Source organism: Chaetodon auriga, chromosome 4, assembly GCF_051107435.1.
Source record: "Chaetodon auriga isolate fChaAug3 chromosome 4, fChaAug3.hap1, whole genome shotgun sequence".
Lineage (NCBI taxonomy): Eukaryota > Metazoa > Chordata > Actinopteri > Chaetodontiformes > Chaetodontidae > Chaetodon > Chaetodon auriga.
In genome coordinates this window covers 5,070,161-5,087,734 of record NC_135077.1, presented here as the reverse complement: position 1 = coordinate 5,087,734, position 17,574 = coordinate 5,070,161, and the positions used below count along the sequence as shown (strand labels likewise).

The window sequence follows — 17,574 nt, the reverse complement described above, 5'->3', positions numbered from 1 at the left end:
AAGCCCGCTCATACATAACTGGTCAATACTGCCCACACTACAAACAGACCACAAACAGAAACGCTTCTAATGAACAAAATCTCTTCCCTTGCCCACAGATTCTGCATTCATAGGCAGATATCTGTGTATAGAGATGAAACTACACTACATGTAGCAGCAAACTTGAGCTGCATTGCTTGTGTGTGTTAAATCAGTCATTACCTCTAGTGTTTGCTGACAGCTTTAATATCAGCAATATAAGATTCAGCAATCTGTTGCCCCGTTTCCTCGAGTCATGGCTGTCCATCTTTTATTCATTCTTCTTCATTCTTTTATCCTTATATTCATCTTTGAAGTCTTTCTGCCCTCCTGCTGAGTCTGGCACAGCATGCAGGGTATCGCAGCCATTTAGGTCTTTCAGCAGGCATCAGCGCGACACGGAGGACGGTTGACACCTCAAATATGTCTGTGACTCCAATCTGTTGACTGTTCCACCGTTTACCATTTAACCTTTCCTCTCCCTGCCCGAACATTTTGTGAATCACCTTTTTCCCCATTTTGGTGAAGAAGTTGGACTGCTCGTTGGCTCCTGTTTTGCATTATCTTTTCCTGTGCAACAATGTGATCTTTTGCCTGTCACATATCTGCCTGATATTAATGTGGGTTAAACCATTTGTAATTTAGACTGACGACAACTCACTTTTTAAAGAAAATCTTTCCTACTGCAGCCCTAATTCATTTATTAGACAGCATGTAGGACATTGTTGTTCAATAAGTGTCTTACTTAAGATCATTGTGAAGATGATGATGATGTATTTGTGCATCTGTCTGCAAAGAATGGTCTTGAAAGTGTCCACTGAAGTGATTATTTGTGTCCCCTCTGTCCCTCCCTCTTTGTCTGCAGGGGCCCAGTTCACTGGAGGACCCTTCCAGTCCCAGTTCAGCCAGGACACAGCAGGCTCGAGATCGACACAGTTTTGTGCAGGAACACTTCCAGGCTCAGTACAGGTGAGACGCATACACATGAGCAGCAAAAGCTTTGTTGTACTTCTACTACTTCTAATGTGGCTGATTGTTGCTTGTTCGTTGGCATTTAAGTTCAGAATGATGGAAAATCCCTTTTTTTTAGCATTTGTAACTTTATGGAATTCAAGATGACCACAGCACGATTGAACTCACCATATTGTCAAGACATGCTGAGTCACCGGCTGTAGTGAGACAAGAGACTTTTTACTTTAAGTATTTCCTTCTGCAGAGATGCTGTGTCAGTACTACATGCTAAAGTACAGTGAGAACAGCCAAAGTATTTAACAAAATGCATCACAGTCCCTTAAATACAATAATATCCTGTCTCAGCTTCAGTTTGATTTAAAACAAACCACTTCACTCTTCAAATTCACTCGTGATGGTTTCTCTGATAGTGCTAATCTCACAGTAGCCATAGGTATTGTTCTCACTAAACCTTTTCACCCTCATGGCTCGCTATCTTCCTCAGATAAGCTCCATGCTGTTGGCCTTTCCCAGCATGCATTGCAGTGGTTTAATTCATGTGTTGTTTTGCAAAGGTGTAAATCATTTGCTAACGGAGCAGTAAGGTGTGCCTCAAGGCTCTATCATGTGACCACTTCTGTTTTCTGTTGTTATCAAAGGCGCGATGAGTCATTCTGGAGAGAGATTGTTGATACTGCAACCTCTCCTTCTTCACAATACCAACTACATATTAGCATTCCAGTTTTACCATCCCTCTCGCATCCCATTTGTTGAATGTTGTGTTAAATTATATGCAGATGATGCTATTATATATGGGATCAATAAAGTTTTATCTTATCTTAAACATTAACACCTTCAGGATTAAAATTCAGGATGCTTTGCTATCTGACTCCAAACTTTGTAACAAGGGATCAAATTGCTGGCCAATAAAGCTCAATCTTATACAGTCGTCCTTGACTTGAAGCAGAACCACAATTCCAAATCTAACTGTCTTTTAGCTGTTTGGCTTGTACTGACAGGACGTCCCTCCACCGAAAAGTTGATAGCGTTTAATATTTTGGTGTATTTTGGTGCTATTGTGTTGTTGCTCTGTATAGTTATAGAAATTTGCTTCACAACTTATTTTTTCTGGACTATGTTGACATTGTTTGTCAAAATGCTTCTAAATTCAAAGCTTGATGCACTCAGATGGCTCGCCCTTGATGCAAGATGACAATTTCATTGATATCCACTTATCTTTAAAGGCTTTGATTTTAACTCTCCTTTATGCTTTAAACAATTATTTGTGCCTTGTACGTACATTTCTAAGATGCTCTGATCAGCTCCTTGTTATGGTCCCCTTTGTCTCTCAGGAAATTTGTAACAAAAAAAAAAAAGCTTTTATGTTTAAGGCTCCTTTCAAACAGAATAATGTACCTGTACGTATTTGCTCTCTGTCTTCACTGACTTATTTAAAAGTGTCCTCTTATCTTAAAACAAATTGCATATGTCTTCAGTGGTGCTATCACCGACTGTTACTCTCCAGCTTGATCATTTTTTTCTTCTGTCTATCCAAAGGTTGTAACTCAGTGTTGTGCCTTGTGTTTTCTATATTTGCTTGTTCTGTGTTGTCTTGTTTCCTGTTTGTTCTTGCAAGTGTTTGCTCTGAGACCTCATTGGTTTATCCTGATAGAATAAATTTGACAAAGCAACATTTCTGTCAATAGCAGATAGCTCCGAGCTCTTTGTAAGAAGTCGGACAAGACTTTGGAAACTATGTTCAGAGTGTCGTATCGATTGTCCTGAGGTTGAGTTTGAATAAACAGACTGCAATATATATGCAATTTAAAAAGAAGGTATTTAGCACAGGTGAGAATGTATTTTCTCTGCTGTGGATAAGAATCAGTAGCTTGAGAAAGTAGGTCAGACAGACCTGAAGGATTCAGGGGATTCATCTTCAGTGTTGGCTCCCGGCTGTCTTTGCTTTGCTGTTGTCTACTTTGATAGACCCTCTAATGGAGTTGGTCTTTGACCTTTCAGTGACCTTGTCGGCACACTTGGCTGAGTACACTTACTTCATCTCTTGACCTTGCTTTTCACTCCCGTGAACACTATTTGAGATGGTAGATACGGAGATATAGTTTTAAGAAAATGGTGGGCTTGGTTCATTTCAGATGTTAATGTTGTGACTGGACGATGGGAGGCTTTTAAATGACTGACTTGGGAATAACAAGGGAAAAACATATTTTTAGAACTTTTAAAGAAGCAGTTGTGTGAAAACAACTGGGAGGCAAGCTGAAGTCAGAATTTGGCCTTGACACGATTTGTTTCAGCTCTTTGTTACCCAGGATGACCAAAGTTTGTGTGTAGCTTTTATGTATCAGCGATGTGCACAGTCATCAGCAGAAGGGACAGAACAGTATGTTTCCACATCGAGCAAAATAACAAGACAGACACTACAGATAACTTCTTTCTTGGAATGAAACATTTCCCCTCGGAGAGGTAACATTTCGTCTTTTTGGCAGGGACTTGCTGACCTCTCCCTTCTCCGATGAAACAGAACAAACTGCCATCTATCTCAGATACAGCAGGGAAAATAAACAAGTAGTCCAGTGAGTCTGTCCTTGCAGACTTTTGTAACGAACTCCAGGTCAGTGCGTGCCCTCTATCGGCTCAGACTTTCCCATGTGCTCATGGATCCACCGAGCAGCACAGGTCACTAATGTTTGATCCATATGGAAAGACTTTCAGGCTCACTGTTAATGGGGGAGGTCAATCCATGCTGTGTCTGATCAAATGAGGTTACTATTGTGTCTGAGTGTTGGAAGGGAGAGAGACACTGCTCAGTGCTGTGCAGCTCCAATGTGTTCCAGCTGTGTTCTCTTATATGTGGATGGAGACTGTTTAGATGGTAATAAACTGAATATCTTTGGGTTTGTTGGGACTGTTTGTTGGTTAAAACAACCAATTTTAATCCATGTCCGTGCACTTGGTGAAGAGATGTGATGTTAAAGACTTCAGAACAAATCACAAACTGTGGATTCGACAGTCCTCCTGTGATCATTTTGAGAGATTTAATCTGTAAGAGTTTGAACTGGGATGTTTTGGGCAGCTCTGAGCGATGCTTCGTGATTGTTCGTGGACTGTAATCACTGCAGTTCGGAATGAAGGGAGCTGGATGAATTGATCAGCTGCTGACAGCTGATGACAGGTTCCACCAACTTCTCGACTTTTTCCGGGCTGCTCGGCTCAGTGGGAAATCAGCAGAGTTTTGGCGAAAGGGACGGAATCGCAGCCGTTCCTGAAAAGAGTCGCACACAGTCGACCCGCAGCAGATTAGCGTGCGAGCCGGTCAACCTGCAACACTTGTACAGTAGTGACCACGATGGGAGGTTAACCAGCCATTCATTCGTGGGATTATTCCTGTCCCTCATTGGCGGATGATGGATTGAACGCTTAGAGTCGGAGCGTGTCCCCACGGAGCCTCGTCTCCCATGATGCCCTCGGCCTGACTAATTTAAAACAGTGTTCACTGAATCTGTTCACTGAGTCAGTTGTAGAAGAGGCATGCACCTCTGAGGGGTGAGGACGTTTGTTGAAGATCTCTTTCAGTCTGTCTCTTCTTCACCGTCCTCCTCGCTCTGTCACACTGTTCACGCAGACACACACCCAAGTGTTTATGTGACACTATCAGATTAGCTGACAATTCATCGAGTAATCTAATTATTGAGCTGATTAGAGGAACAACACTCTTCGGCATTCACTGCTGAGGCTGGGGGGGGACGCTGGAATCAAACTGTACCAGTGAATGGGAGCAGTATTGCACATGCACGCACATAGAGTACACTAGCGTTGTTTTTTTGTTTTTTTATGATTGATCATGTCTGAATAATCCTACTGTGACTAAAAACTTAAAAATAGTTGATGTCCTTTATTAGTAAATGTGAAAAATAATTTCCCAATAATAATAATAATATCATATTTTTAAAACATACCACAAATCCCACATCATGGTCTTATTATTGGATTGTTACATTTTAAAGGATACCCAAAAATCTGATGGGTCCGATAGGATGAGCCTACACACACACACACACACACACACACACACACACACACACACACAGACTCATACTCCTTTTATTCACACCTCATGCTTAAAACTCTTGGGTGCGCTAACAGCTTATTATTACAGCTCTTTTCTCCCGGTGTATCCATGCGTCATTACTGGTGGTAACATCCCAGCTGACAAGCTTATCGTCTAACTGAAAACTTCAAAATGTGGGACTGTGGGATTCCACCTGAGGGGGTTTGACTAAGATGTGTTTAAATATAGAGAGAGGCAGAGAGTGGCAGGGGGAAAAGAGCAGAAGACGTGATTGTTCACTGTGGGGTACCTGCCTCTTCAGCGTGGCTGTGCCGCAGCGTGATGATGACGGATTAAAGAACAGATGTGACAGACGGTACATAGCGTTTCACGTTTCTGTTATGACATCGCTAATGGCAGTTTCAGTCCTTGTCAATTAACTGATGTGAATGTATGTATGTGTGAAGTCGTAATATGCATATTCTTTAGTGATTTTCATTTCATTAAAGTGGTTTATAAAATGAAAACAGTCAAAAAGTCGTATCATTGATGTCGCTTGTTTTGTCCAATCAACATGACGAATTCAGAAACATAAAACATAAAACTGGTAAAAACCTTTTTTTGCTTGGCCTTAGGGTTGGCTTTGCTTCAGTTGTCATTGTTTTTGCCTGTGCTGTCAAACCAACTCGGCTGTTTGTTTGTGAGTCTTTTTGTGCCATGTTGTTGGGAGGCTGTGCACCCGAGGTCCCTTCACTTCATGCATGTGAGTAAAGGACTTGGGACGCACATGTAGACTTCACCATTTTTACTGTGAGGATTGCTGTGTTGTGACTACCCCTCACTGTAGTCTGCCTCTGCTCAGGTTCCTCAGTTTTGCTTCCATTATGTTGGATGGTTTTAGATATGTTTGGTTTCACTTGGCTTGACATCGTGCATTAAGTCCTCTGCAGCTATAGGTGTAAAGAAATACTATTTTTATTCCACTTACTGGATGCGGTCTTTGTTATTTACCTATTAATATTCGTACCTCTCCGGTAGCTCCAGTCCTTGCCTATGTGATTACTTTAATTATTTCAATGACACACACAGTTTTCAAACCAATATTCAAGGTTTTTGCAAAAGCTTTTCCTGGGATGCAATCCTCCAGGTAGCATCATCAGTTGTTTCTCCATTTTCCTCGTGTTGCCCTTTTGGCACTCCACATTCTTTACATTAATCCACGCTGCTGTACTGATGACTTTCTTTTTTTTGTTATTAAATGGTGTGATTCATCTTTTAATGATACCTTTAATCATGCATTTCTACTTCATACTGTCTGCTCCAGTATTTAAAAGTCTGGTTTACCTGTCTGCTCTGTCCTGTTCATATCCTCTTGCTTTCACTTGCTGCTGCAACTGCCAAATGTCTCTGTTCGTTGAAGTTGAACGTATCTTACTGTATCTTATACTACATAATATTGCGTCCTGCACAATGACCGCAAAGTGGGGCAACAATTCTTTCATTCAGTTGACTCAGATTTTTTGTGCAGACCTCTGTTTGTTAGCCGATGAAAGGAACGTGGAACAAAAAGCATGGTGAGTGGAGTTGAGCCGAGCTGTACTTTGCAGTGAAAACACAGCATTTCTGTTCCACCTCTGATTGTCTGAATCTGCTGTCTGCAGTGTAGAGCTGAAGCACCTTAGAGATAAAATGTGTAATTTAACATTTACATTACTCATTTTCTCACCCTGAGAGCTTCATAAAGCACTGGCTATACTGCAAAACACACAACATACACAAGTTAGGCTGTAATTGAAACCACTGAGTGTTGGTTTGTTTCCAGACTCTGAGGCAGTGTTCGCCCTGGTGAGTCACTCTCATTTAATAAATAATAGACAATAATACCCGGATGATCAGGAATCTGTTTGCTACTCTGGGTTTCATCAGGCCTTCTTGGCTGTAAATATGCTCCACATACACATTTGTATTCTCGTCTCATTAGTGGGTCTCAGTCAGAGCTGGTTTGAGTCTGCTGAGTCTTCTCTCCTTTCTCACTCTTTTCCTCTTCCCCTCCTCTATACTTGGTGTAATCACTGGGGAGCTCGAGTCACTTTGCCTCTAAATGCAGACTAACAAAAGAGCAATCACTCGCCCTCGATCCCTCACTGTCTTATTTTTGTTTCTTTCTGGCTGCTCCTTCGTCTGTCGTCTATCTGTGCGTCTCTCTCTGGCCTTCCCTTCCCTTCTCTCTCTCACTCTATATCACTTGGCTGATCTCGCTTTCTTCCCTCTTCTTCCTTCCTTTTTATATCTCACAGAGATGGTCCTCAGAGGCATTCAGTGGAGTCGTCTGATCTGAATAAATGTTTGCGATTAGAGCCAGGGCTGTCGTGTGGTTTGGGCTGCCGGTGCGGGAGTCGGCGCTCAAGTCACTCCGTTGTGCCGCGACGTTTAAATGAGTCTTTGTCGAAGCCCCCCCGCCCTCCCCGCTCCTCTGTTTGTCACTCTCAGTTTGTGGCATCTATTTTTAATGGTCTGGGAGACGTGCGGAAAGCCCCAGCCTCTGTCCCCATCTGAGCGCACGAGATAGTCGAGGATGGTTGCTGTTTTCCTATCGCAGCGCCTTTTATTTGGATGCAGATTCGATGTGAAAACATTTGGGATATTATACAGTCTGTATAATAAATGCTGACAGTTAGAACCTCCAGTGTCTATGATTTCCAGGTTTATAGAGCTGCTGAAAGCTGTAATATACGCATTGTTTTTCTCCGCCTCCTGAGAAGTTGAACCAAGAGCCATAAACAATTAATGTGCCACAAAGCGCAACCTTTTAAAAGCTCCTTATGCAACAAAGCCAACTGATATGTGTCCAGAATGAGATGTTCTCTCCAGCAATTATATATTTTTATGCCGTCCTTTGAAGACTAAATGCCTCAGAAAAGAGTGCAAACTTTTTCTCATCTTCAAAGATGGTCCGCAGGGAGTTCCGCTTTTCCCCAAAGATTGCACCCGGGCAGGGATGTGCTCGTGTTGACCTCTCTGAGGCGCCGCCTGCCCGTTCCACGCCGCACAGCTGAGTGGCTGCTGGAAATATGGCCAGACGGTGACCTTCCTTACTTTGATTTTGATGCTTTCACCACCCACGGTGCTTTCTTGGAGCCCAGCCTCACGCACCACTCTCCCTCCCGCTGACACCACCCAGCTCCCTGCAGTAGCAGGCTTTGAAGTGGGTGCTAGCCAGTTAGTGCAGGGCATTATCAAATGGAAGGAACTCTTTGATCTGCTTTTTCCTTTTTGTTTTGCAAAAAACATGTCGTCTGTGCAGGGACATTTGTCGCCGCACTCGTGGGTCATTTAAAGTTGGATTAACAAGCAAATACATACCTGAGTGCTCTTTACCACTGGAGCCTGACTTAACCTCTGATCACTGAAAACACACCATGCAACAAACATCATCACAATTACATTTGAGTCTGATCCTGAAAGTCGAGCTGGGCCACACAATGAAGGGAAGAATTCACGTGATTTTCTCTCTCAGGACTGAGAGTAAGAGATGCAGCGATTCGTCCATTAATCCACTAATGAATCAGCAACTTTCTATGAGAACAATGTTACCAAAAATGTTCAGGTTCAAGCAGCTTCTGAAGTGTTTAGCTTTCCTTGTTGGACTCTTTGTCAGATCACCTTTGGCTCTCGGAAACCATGATGGGAATTTATGAAGCAGTTTCAGATGTTCTATACATCGAACAATACATGTGTTATAGAAATAGATAACACAACGGGAAACATGTATACTGCTCTTATCATCACAGCTTCCCAAACATATGTTGTCCTTCACCTTATTTCTCTGGATTTGTTGTTCCGCTCCCTCAGCTTGCAGTATATACAGAAGGTCCTATAATGCAGTCTTATCATTTGATAATGAGACTTTAGGGGTAATTTAGGCACAATGTCGCTCTCTGCTAATTCAAAAACCCTGTCACAAGAGTACAAGCTCATCAGTGCTGGGGCTGCTCTCCACGCTCCTCTAATGAGAATCCTGCTGTTGGCCCTTACAATACCAATGTGAAAGAATAATAGTGGACAGAGGCTTCATTTACCAACAGGGGCTGTTTTCACTAAAGGGAAATCTATAGAGAGACTTGATCCTGAACAAAGACTTCAGATGAAATGGTCACGTGTGTTTGTGGAGGTCGTTTTCGTGGAAACGATGCATGGGGCCACATGATCCCGGCACGGCTGCTGTATGCTGGCAGACCCACCAGCCGACCCACCCACTCTCCATGCTCTACCCTTCTCCTGTGAGTGTGTGCTTCCTGGTGAATATGAATTGCCTGAATCGCATTAACGCAGGGGACTGGATTTATAGAAGAGTTTATATTCTTGAACTTTTCTTGTCCGTGACCCAAACTGTGTATGTTGAAGTTCAGGCCTGCAGATTCGTGGCTCATTAAAACACACTGGTGCTTTTCCACCAGTGCCGACCCACCAGAAAATCACCTGTGACACCCAGTCCACATACACACACACACACACACACACACACACACACACACACACACACACACACAGCATTGAAAAGTGGGAGACAGGAAGATGTACAGGAACAAGAAAATTGTCATTCATAGCAGTAGCTTCTGTCAAGGTCAGGGAAGCTTCTGTGCAAGAGTTTGAGAAAGTTAAACTGGTGCCTGTCTCAGGATCACATCCATCCTTAACTTGTCACTTACTTCAGTATATTGTAGCTTCAAACACGAAAAATACGGCAGTGAACACAATATCAGCCTACATACGGTAACGTGACTGCCCCGTGTCAAGTTAATGTCGGTAGAAATGTTTGTCCCAATGCAACGGGAATGAAGACAATACTCAGTTTGACAACAGCATTTAAAATGGTCTGAACGCATTAAAGCATGATACACGGGAACATGATAATTCAGGTCTTTCATGGTGACTGTGTCTGTTGTTCACTCACTCTGAGCGCTGAGACAGTTACATTGTTGGAACTGATTGCAGTTGGGTCTTATTGACAGCTCAGGTCACGGATCTGCCTATAGACAGCCAACGCTGATCGATTCAAGACGCCTTCAGAAGTTCCTGTTCCGAGCCTGTGGATTAGATCGAGACATCCCAACCTGCATGTTTTCATGCCATTGTCGATTTGCTCATATATATTCAACGCTGATTCAGATTGTTTTAACGCTTGCCCTCCTCAAAACATGGTTCAGTCATGTGATCATTTATACGTTCCTCTCAGCATTTGCACTCAAAGCAGTGATGAAGCAGTTTAGTGAGAGTGTGAGAGTGAGCATGTTGGATAGAGAGGAAGAGATGGAGAGCAAGTGTGTGTCTGAGTGTGGGAGAGAGAGACAGCTGGATTAGTTAATGTGGTAACACTTTATATTAAGGAACACATATTCACCATTAACTAGTTGCTTATTAGCAGGCATATTAGCAGCATAATGACTCTTTTTAGTCATTATAGAATTAAAACATTATTCTGTGCCACCATATTCTACAACCACTAGACCATTAATTAGGAGTTTTCCCTAATTACTGCTTATTGATAGGAAGCAAGGAAGTCGTTGAACATGAATTACAATCTTAGTCTAACCCTTGATAACCCTAACCCCCAGAATAAGACATTAATAAGTGCTTCATAATGACTAATAAAGAACCAGCGTGCTGCTAATATTCAATGAGCAACTAGTTAAGTGTTTTAATGCAGCCACCTGCTGCAGACGCGATGCTTTGGTTGTTTGTGGAAGACGCATTTTTTACAGTTTAAGCTGAAAGAAGTGCAGTCGTGTGCGCGCCGGTGTCCTCTGTTACTTATTACAGGAGTTGGCATCTATTTATCAGCCAGTTACTTGGTCAGTTAGTTTTATCCAGGAAGGAGGAACTCAAACGTATGAAGGTGACATTGAGAACAGGCCATCACAATGTTGTCTCCAAACCTGATAATAGAAAGTAAAAAAGTGAAGTTTTGTATGAGACTCAATGTGTGTGTGTGTGAGAGAGAGAGAGAGTCTCGACAGCCCCTTTAGCTGAGTTAATTTCCCCTGACAGGAGGTTTCAGCTCGTACTCTCATATAGATAGAGATGAGTGCCCTCCAAGCGACACTGACTGACTGACGGACTGACTGACTGACTGACGGACGGACGGACGGACGGGCAAAAGACAAAAATTAACTTTCTGAGCTCTCTCTCTCCTTCGGTCCCAGAGGAACCACTGAACTGCACAGCAGACGACTGTGACATGTAATGCAGCTCTACGTTCGCTGTGTGTGTGTGTGGGGGGGTGTCAGTAAGTTAAAAAAACTTTATTTACACACATCTTCTTTTTACTTACCAAAGCATGTCTCCATCTGGCGCTGCTGTTTACTGTCTGTTTTGCTTTTCCTGCCTGTGAAACGTGTTTCTCTCCCGATACGCTGACACAGAGTTCTCAGTGGATCGAGGGCGTGCTGTTTGGCACCAGCAGGAGAAACTAGATTAAAGTGTCACGATATTGTTGACCTTTGGTTTTAGACACTGAATTGTAGGACGTGATAGTTACTGTTGGTGAGTCTGACTGGCCTCCAGCTAAGACTTCAGCAGCTCTCCAGTAGGAGTTATGTAACAACAAATACAATGAAACTCAACTAACTTTTCTGAGAGTAAAGATTTATATATAAATATATATATATTTTTTTACTCTGTATTTTGTTATAGCTCTGTTTTCTCCAAGCGTAAACATCAGCAACAAACTCATAGTTGTTTTCGCGCTGCATCTCCACCTGATCCCAGACCTCCATCCATCACTGTCGGCTGACTGTTTACACCTTAAATAAGGTCAAGACTGCAGCGACTAAACAATCAGGTTCCGTTGACAAGAACATTTAAGTTTGGCTGCTGTGGGACCAAAGCTGTGACCAGAATTATTTTGGATGAAGACGAAACTTCAGGAGAACAAGAAGCGATGAAACGGCAGCTGGAGCAAAGCTGTCGTCTTCCACTTGGCACCATGACTTTAAGCTGAGACTGTATGGACTCAAAATTCAACTATTTGTCATGTGCTGAGTGTTTGTTTGTGTGTGTGAATGCTGCAAATTCTGCAGCTACACATCTATTGCTACACATGACCTCCACACAGTTTATTCAGCTCCTGCTTTTAACCAAAGAGAATATCCACTTCTAAAATCCACTGTATTCTGTTCCTTCAGATGCTGCACTGTCAACAAATACAAATACACATTTAGGCGGCAGCAGATCTTTTTCAGCGAGCTGTCAAAGTCCATTTCTTGCAAACCCCGATAACATCAGCTCACCTCTGACACCGCAATTGATTGGACACATAGATTCTGTACAGTACGTGTCATACACCAACATCCTGACCTGATTCGTGCTGCGTGCATTGCATCACCCACATCTCCTCCATCATCCCCGGTGCTGTTCTGCAAAGCTCCTCCATTTAGAATAACAGGACGAGAAATGCTTGAATCAGGGAACGTGATGCTGCATAATGTTGCGAGATGCTGCTGGTGGACTGTTATTTATTTAGCTCGGAGCAGAACGGAGGGATGCTGAGGAGCTCGACGTTCTTTCTGATAAATACGAGCGGCTGCTGCTGTGCTGCGCGTGTGCGCGTTTGTGGGTGTAATGTGGTGCAGTTCCGGGTATCTGCTCTAAACTAGAGGATGGTGGTCTTTTGGTTTGACACCTGAATGCACAGCACAACCCCTGCTCTCTGTCTATCACACACACACACACACACACACACACACACACACACACACACAAACATCAGCAGGAATCTCACATTCTCCATCAGACTGGAAACACTGTCAGCCACACAACAAGCTTTTTTCAGCTGTGTGTTTTTACACGCACACGCACGAATGTCAGTGTAGTTACGTGCACAGTGTTGTGTGTGTGTGTGTGTGTTTGTGTGTGTGTGAGAGTGAACGCGGCCTGTCAGTCTGCTTTACTGAGTACAAACTGGCATCATTAGCGAGCCTGTGACTGGCTGCCACGGCACACTGGTTACAACACTGACAGCGAGGAAATGCAGAGCTTAAAACTGCTGTATTATTTCCAGCATATTTGTACATTTGACAAGTTTGTATCTCCACAAACTTGGATACAGCTCAGCTGGCAGAAACGATCGTGAGGCAGCGGGAGATGAAAGGAGCATCTGGCAACACACACACACACACGCACACACACAAAGCTGTCAGTGGTAAGACAGCATTAAGCAGCTACATTGACATAATTTTCCTTCAACAATCAAAGACAAACAACACCATAAAGAAACACAGGTACTGAGGAAGTGCTCTAAAGCGTTTGGTGCACCGCAGAAGTCACATTAAAAACTCATATCCAACAACGTACGAGCTATTTCCACACTTTTTCAAATTGAAACCACTTTTATGTAACTGCTAAAGAATGACCACAGTGAAAAAACTGCAACATCAGCAGCTTCAGGCTTGTTTAGAGCTTATTATCCTATAAAGGATAATAGATTCCTCTCTGATGGAGACAAATTGGTAACTCAGCCATGTTTGTCAAGTTGCCTCAAGGAAATAGTTTGAATAAAAGATGTAAATGTTTGGAATCAGTGCTTTAATATTGGCGAAAACTTCGGGAAACACAGCCACTTTAAATGGACTCTCATGAATAACAGGATTACGCTCCTTCTCTACCAAAGAATTATGTGGCAGGAAACTGAACATGGTGTTTCCATGGAGAAAGGCGAGATTACAGCTAAGTTTAGGGGAGGACAACAGGTTGTTTGAGGCCATAGATGTTTTCCTTCTCTGAAGAATTCTAGTTTTTGGTCATAGTTTGTCAAGATAAGAGCAAAAGCCCGACTGACAAATCACTGTGGATTTGCAGTCAGTCACTACCAGGGAACAAACTGGACCCATCTCTCATTTAAAGACCGGGACCTGGACCCATCCAGAACTGAGAACATGTGGACACAAACCCGGCTTTTACGCGCAGACCCGATCCTCAACGGTTTCACAGCTGATCGCTGTGTGTCCTGCTGATTGAAACCCGGCTAATTAACTCCTCGTTCCAGCTCAGACGTCCTCTTGCTGTCCACTCGCCGTCGCTCATAATAATTGCAACCATTTTGTTGCGACGGCTGTCGAAGTTAGCATTGCTAATTTGCGATCATCTGTGCTCTCGAAGATGAGTCTGTTGTGGCTCTTGTGGTTTTTTTTTTCCACCTTAGTTCCTCGTTGGCACTGTCTCACTCTAATATAGCAAGTTACAATACACACACACACACACACACACACACACACATGCATATTCACTGCCTTGCTAATAGTTAACTGAGGAAAAAACCTTGAATGCTCACAAATTAACATGTTTATCTCATTATTTTTCTTGAATTTGGACAGAGCCAGATAGGTATTACCCCGTGAGAGCGGTATTGATCTTCTCACATGCCTCACAGCCAGAAAGGAAATAAGGATATTAGTCAAACTGCTCCGTTAACAGTGATTTCCTGTAGATCATCGCGAGGTCACTGAATACTATCTGTCTTGTGTTTGGCTGCAGATCCTTTCTGGTCCCAGCCCATAGGTTGAGGTCCTCAGTTTTCTGTCCTCATGTCCTCCCTCCCTCTCTGATCAGCTCCACTGTTGTTGGCTCAAAGTCCTTGACGGGTCCTGTGCGTGTCTTTTTCTTCGTCAGCTTCGCTTTCTAGTTTTTGTCAAGTGGACTGTCCTGCTGCCAACCTCCTGTTCATTTTGAATCTGTCCTCCCACTGAGCCCTGCACTTTGTTGTTTTTCTCCTCATCTCTGTCTCTTTGCTCTCCACTTTTGTTTCCTCCTCTGACCGTTTTTATCCTCTCTGCCTTTAAATACCCCCTACAGCTTTCATCCTTTACCTTTCTTCTCTGCTTTTTTTCTCTGCGTAGTGCTACTCCTCTCCTCTCCAGCACAGCACGTTCTTCATTTAGCCTCCTTCATTTACCTGCCTTACTCTAACGGCATCCCACCTCTGTTGCTTTGCTGCCCTTTTCTCGACAGCAGATCGAGTCCAGATGGCCTATTTCAGTGCTTAGTATTCACCATTGTCCACATGGAATAATCACATAACCGCCATGGAGGTTTTAACTGCTTGTAGCACAAGACAGCAAATTTCTACTGCACATTTACTCTGCAATCAAGTGGAAATGAGAGCATTTGGCACGTAGGAATGTCGATATCTGTCGATCCATCTGTCCAGCACTGTGTGTGAAGTCATGTAAAGTCCAAAGTGCTGTCTTCTCCCGTGGTCTTTGTAGTATTTAATGTGTGTAAGCTTTGCGACTTCAGTGGATGAAAATTCTATCTATCAAAACCCAGATTATACGGTGAGCTGACGTCATGTATGGAAAAAAAGATGAACATTGCTGTCTCTTTCTTCTCTCTCTCTCTCTCTCTCTCTGTGTGCAGGTCTTCTCTGACGTGCCCTCATTGCCTTAAGCAGAGCAACACCTTCGACCCGTTTCTATGTATCTCCCTGCCGATCCCCCTACGACAAACCAGGTGATGTATAACAAACATGCTAACTTTGGCGCTGCTTAATGTCATTTGATTATGGGCTGACACGTTTTTCTGCCACACAACACTATATTAAAAGTAATAACTTGCCTAAAAACTACCAATTTATGCTGAATGACGTGTTGTTTGCTGTCTGTTGCACCTCAGCTGCATTTCTTGTAATTGCTGGTGTCAGCAGTAAACTCAGTACTCCATCTTTTCGTGATCTTTTGAACTTTGGTCTCATTATGATCGTCATAGTGAGAATATGTTATGTATATGTATTCCACCATACTGAGCTTTGTTGGGTAAATCTCCTGCAGGCACAAGTACACAGAATGAGTCAGCTCTGGATGCATGAGGTGGTCACCTGATATCAGTGATATGTAGACCATGTAGAATGGCTTAACTCTGTGAACAAGCAGAAGAAGATATTCATCGCATCAGATGCACCGTAAGCACATTTCTAAAGGAAATTTGAGAAATATGGCTGCACAGACACATACGCAGGCTCACATTTGCACAAACATGCTGTACGCACCAACAGCTAGTGGCCGTGGTCTTATCATAGTGATAAATGTTGGCCATCAAAAGTCCCTGAGCACACACTTTCTGTGTTTCCATTTTTAAACGTAACAGAAGCTGCGTGTCAGCAAGGTCCCGCTGTACGACTTTGACATAATGACGAAGGAGACGGAGAAAGAGAGAAGGAGAGGGAGGAAGAATGCACACAAGACTATTTCTTACTTTGGCGATAGATAGAGATGTAGGACTTTGTGGCTCTAGTGAACTTAAGGCGTCAGGAATCAGTTAGTGACTCCAGTGAAAGACCCTACACACCCATGACACACCCATACAGGTGATTTTAATTATTAGCTTAGCTGCATCTGTTTGGGCAGAACAAATCCCACCTTTTTTTTCTTTCTAGAACAGAAGATGGAGTCATGTGACTTGAAGTCATCCCCATAAAAGCTCCGGTCCACCTCCAACCTCAAAAGAGGTCTAATCAACCAGAACAACTAAAAAAACCTGTATATAAGGGGGGGCATTATGGCCAAAAGACTGAATCACAGAATATGTCATTTGCGACACCGCGCTGCCACCCCGAACATATAGCAGCGACACTAACGCTGTTGTCTCTTATGAACTCTGCACAGTGTTTGCAGAATCAGGTCTGGACATTGTTCAGACTTTCGCACATTTGTCAGTGTCAGACGTGTTCTCACTTACTGCATATACTCCCTTTGGTTTTGGCGAGGGGTGGCGTCTGGGCAGAGGCAAGCAGAACAGAGTACGAAGCAGCTGCACTCTGTGCACCGTCAGCAACATGCCTACTCGCTCACCAGCAGCGTGGCCGTGCATTCACTGTGAATGACAGTGTGTAAATACGACTTAAAGAATAGCTCCCACGGTGGAAATGGTGCTGCCAAATCTCTACTGGTGGACAGATTTCTACGTTTTTCGCATGGTACATACTGCCATGCTGCTGAGCTGTGCAGGGCCTTTAAAATCAGTTGAATGAGGGGTCTCATGGTGACCACGGCATACTGGGGAACCACAGCATTGTAGGTTTTGTCTCATATTGTCACCTCTTTCTCTCTCTGTCCATGTGGCCAGTCGTGCATAAAACATGTTAAAATAAAAAAAATAAATCAGCAAATACCTTTTGAATTCCAGTCACGCAATTTTAAGATTTGTCTTCTCTACATTCAGTGTCCAAGTGAACGCTCCTATCTTCAAACACGCAGACGCTGCTGCTCTGCATCCCCTCTCTCCGTGTCTTCCATATTTCGGACTGCAGACTCAGATTTACGGCGCCAGTTCGGTGACAGTGTGTGGTCTGTCCCTGCAGTTGTCTGAGTCCAGCACGCGGGGAAATTCATTCAGGTTCGGTGTGGAACCACTGCTGGACACTGTCTCACACACACGCCTATGTGCACACACACAGCGGCCTCCTCGCGTCGTCCTGCTGCAGCGGTATCCCAGCAGAATGCCTGAAAAGTCTGAGGCCCCCAGAGACAGAGCAGGGCCTGGCTGGC

At 43.5% G+C, this 17,574-nt stretch overlaps 1 protein-coding gene across 1 annotated transcript in view; it reads left to right on the top strand.

Moving 5' to 3' along the window:
* usp43a (ubiquitin specific peptidase 43a) overlaps positions 1-17,574 on the top strand; it is a 106,643-nt gene that overhangs the window by 32,230 nt on the left and 56,839 nt on the right. The window contains exons 3-4 of the mRNA XM_076727771.1: positions 884-987; positions 15,449-15,541. Coding sequence (XP_076583886.1) covers positions 884-987; positions 15,449-15,541 — 197 coding nt within the window. The remainder of the gene's footprint in view (positions 1-883; positions 988-15,448; positions 15,542-17,574) is intronic.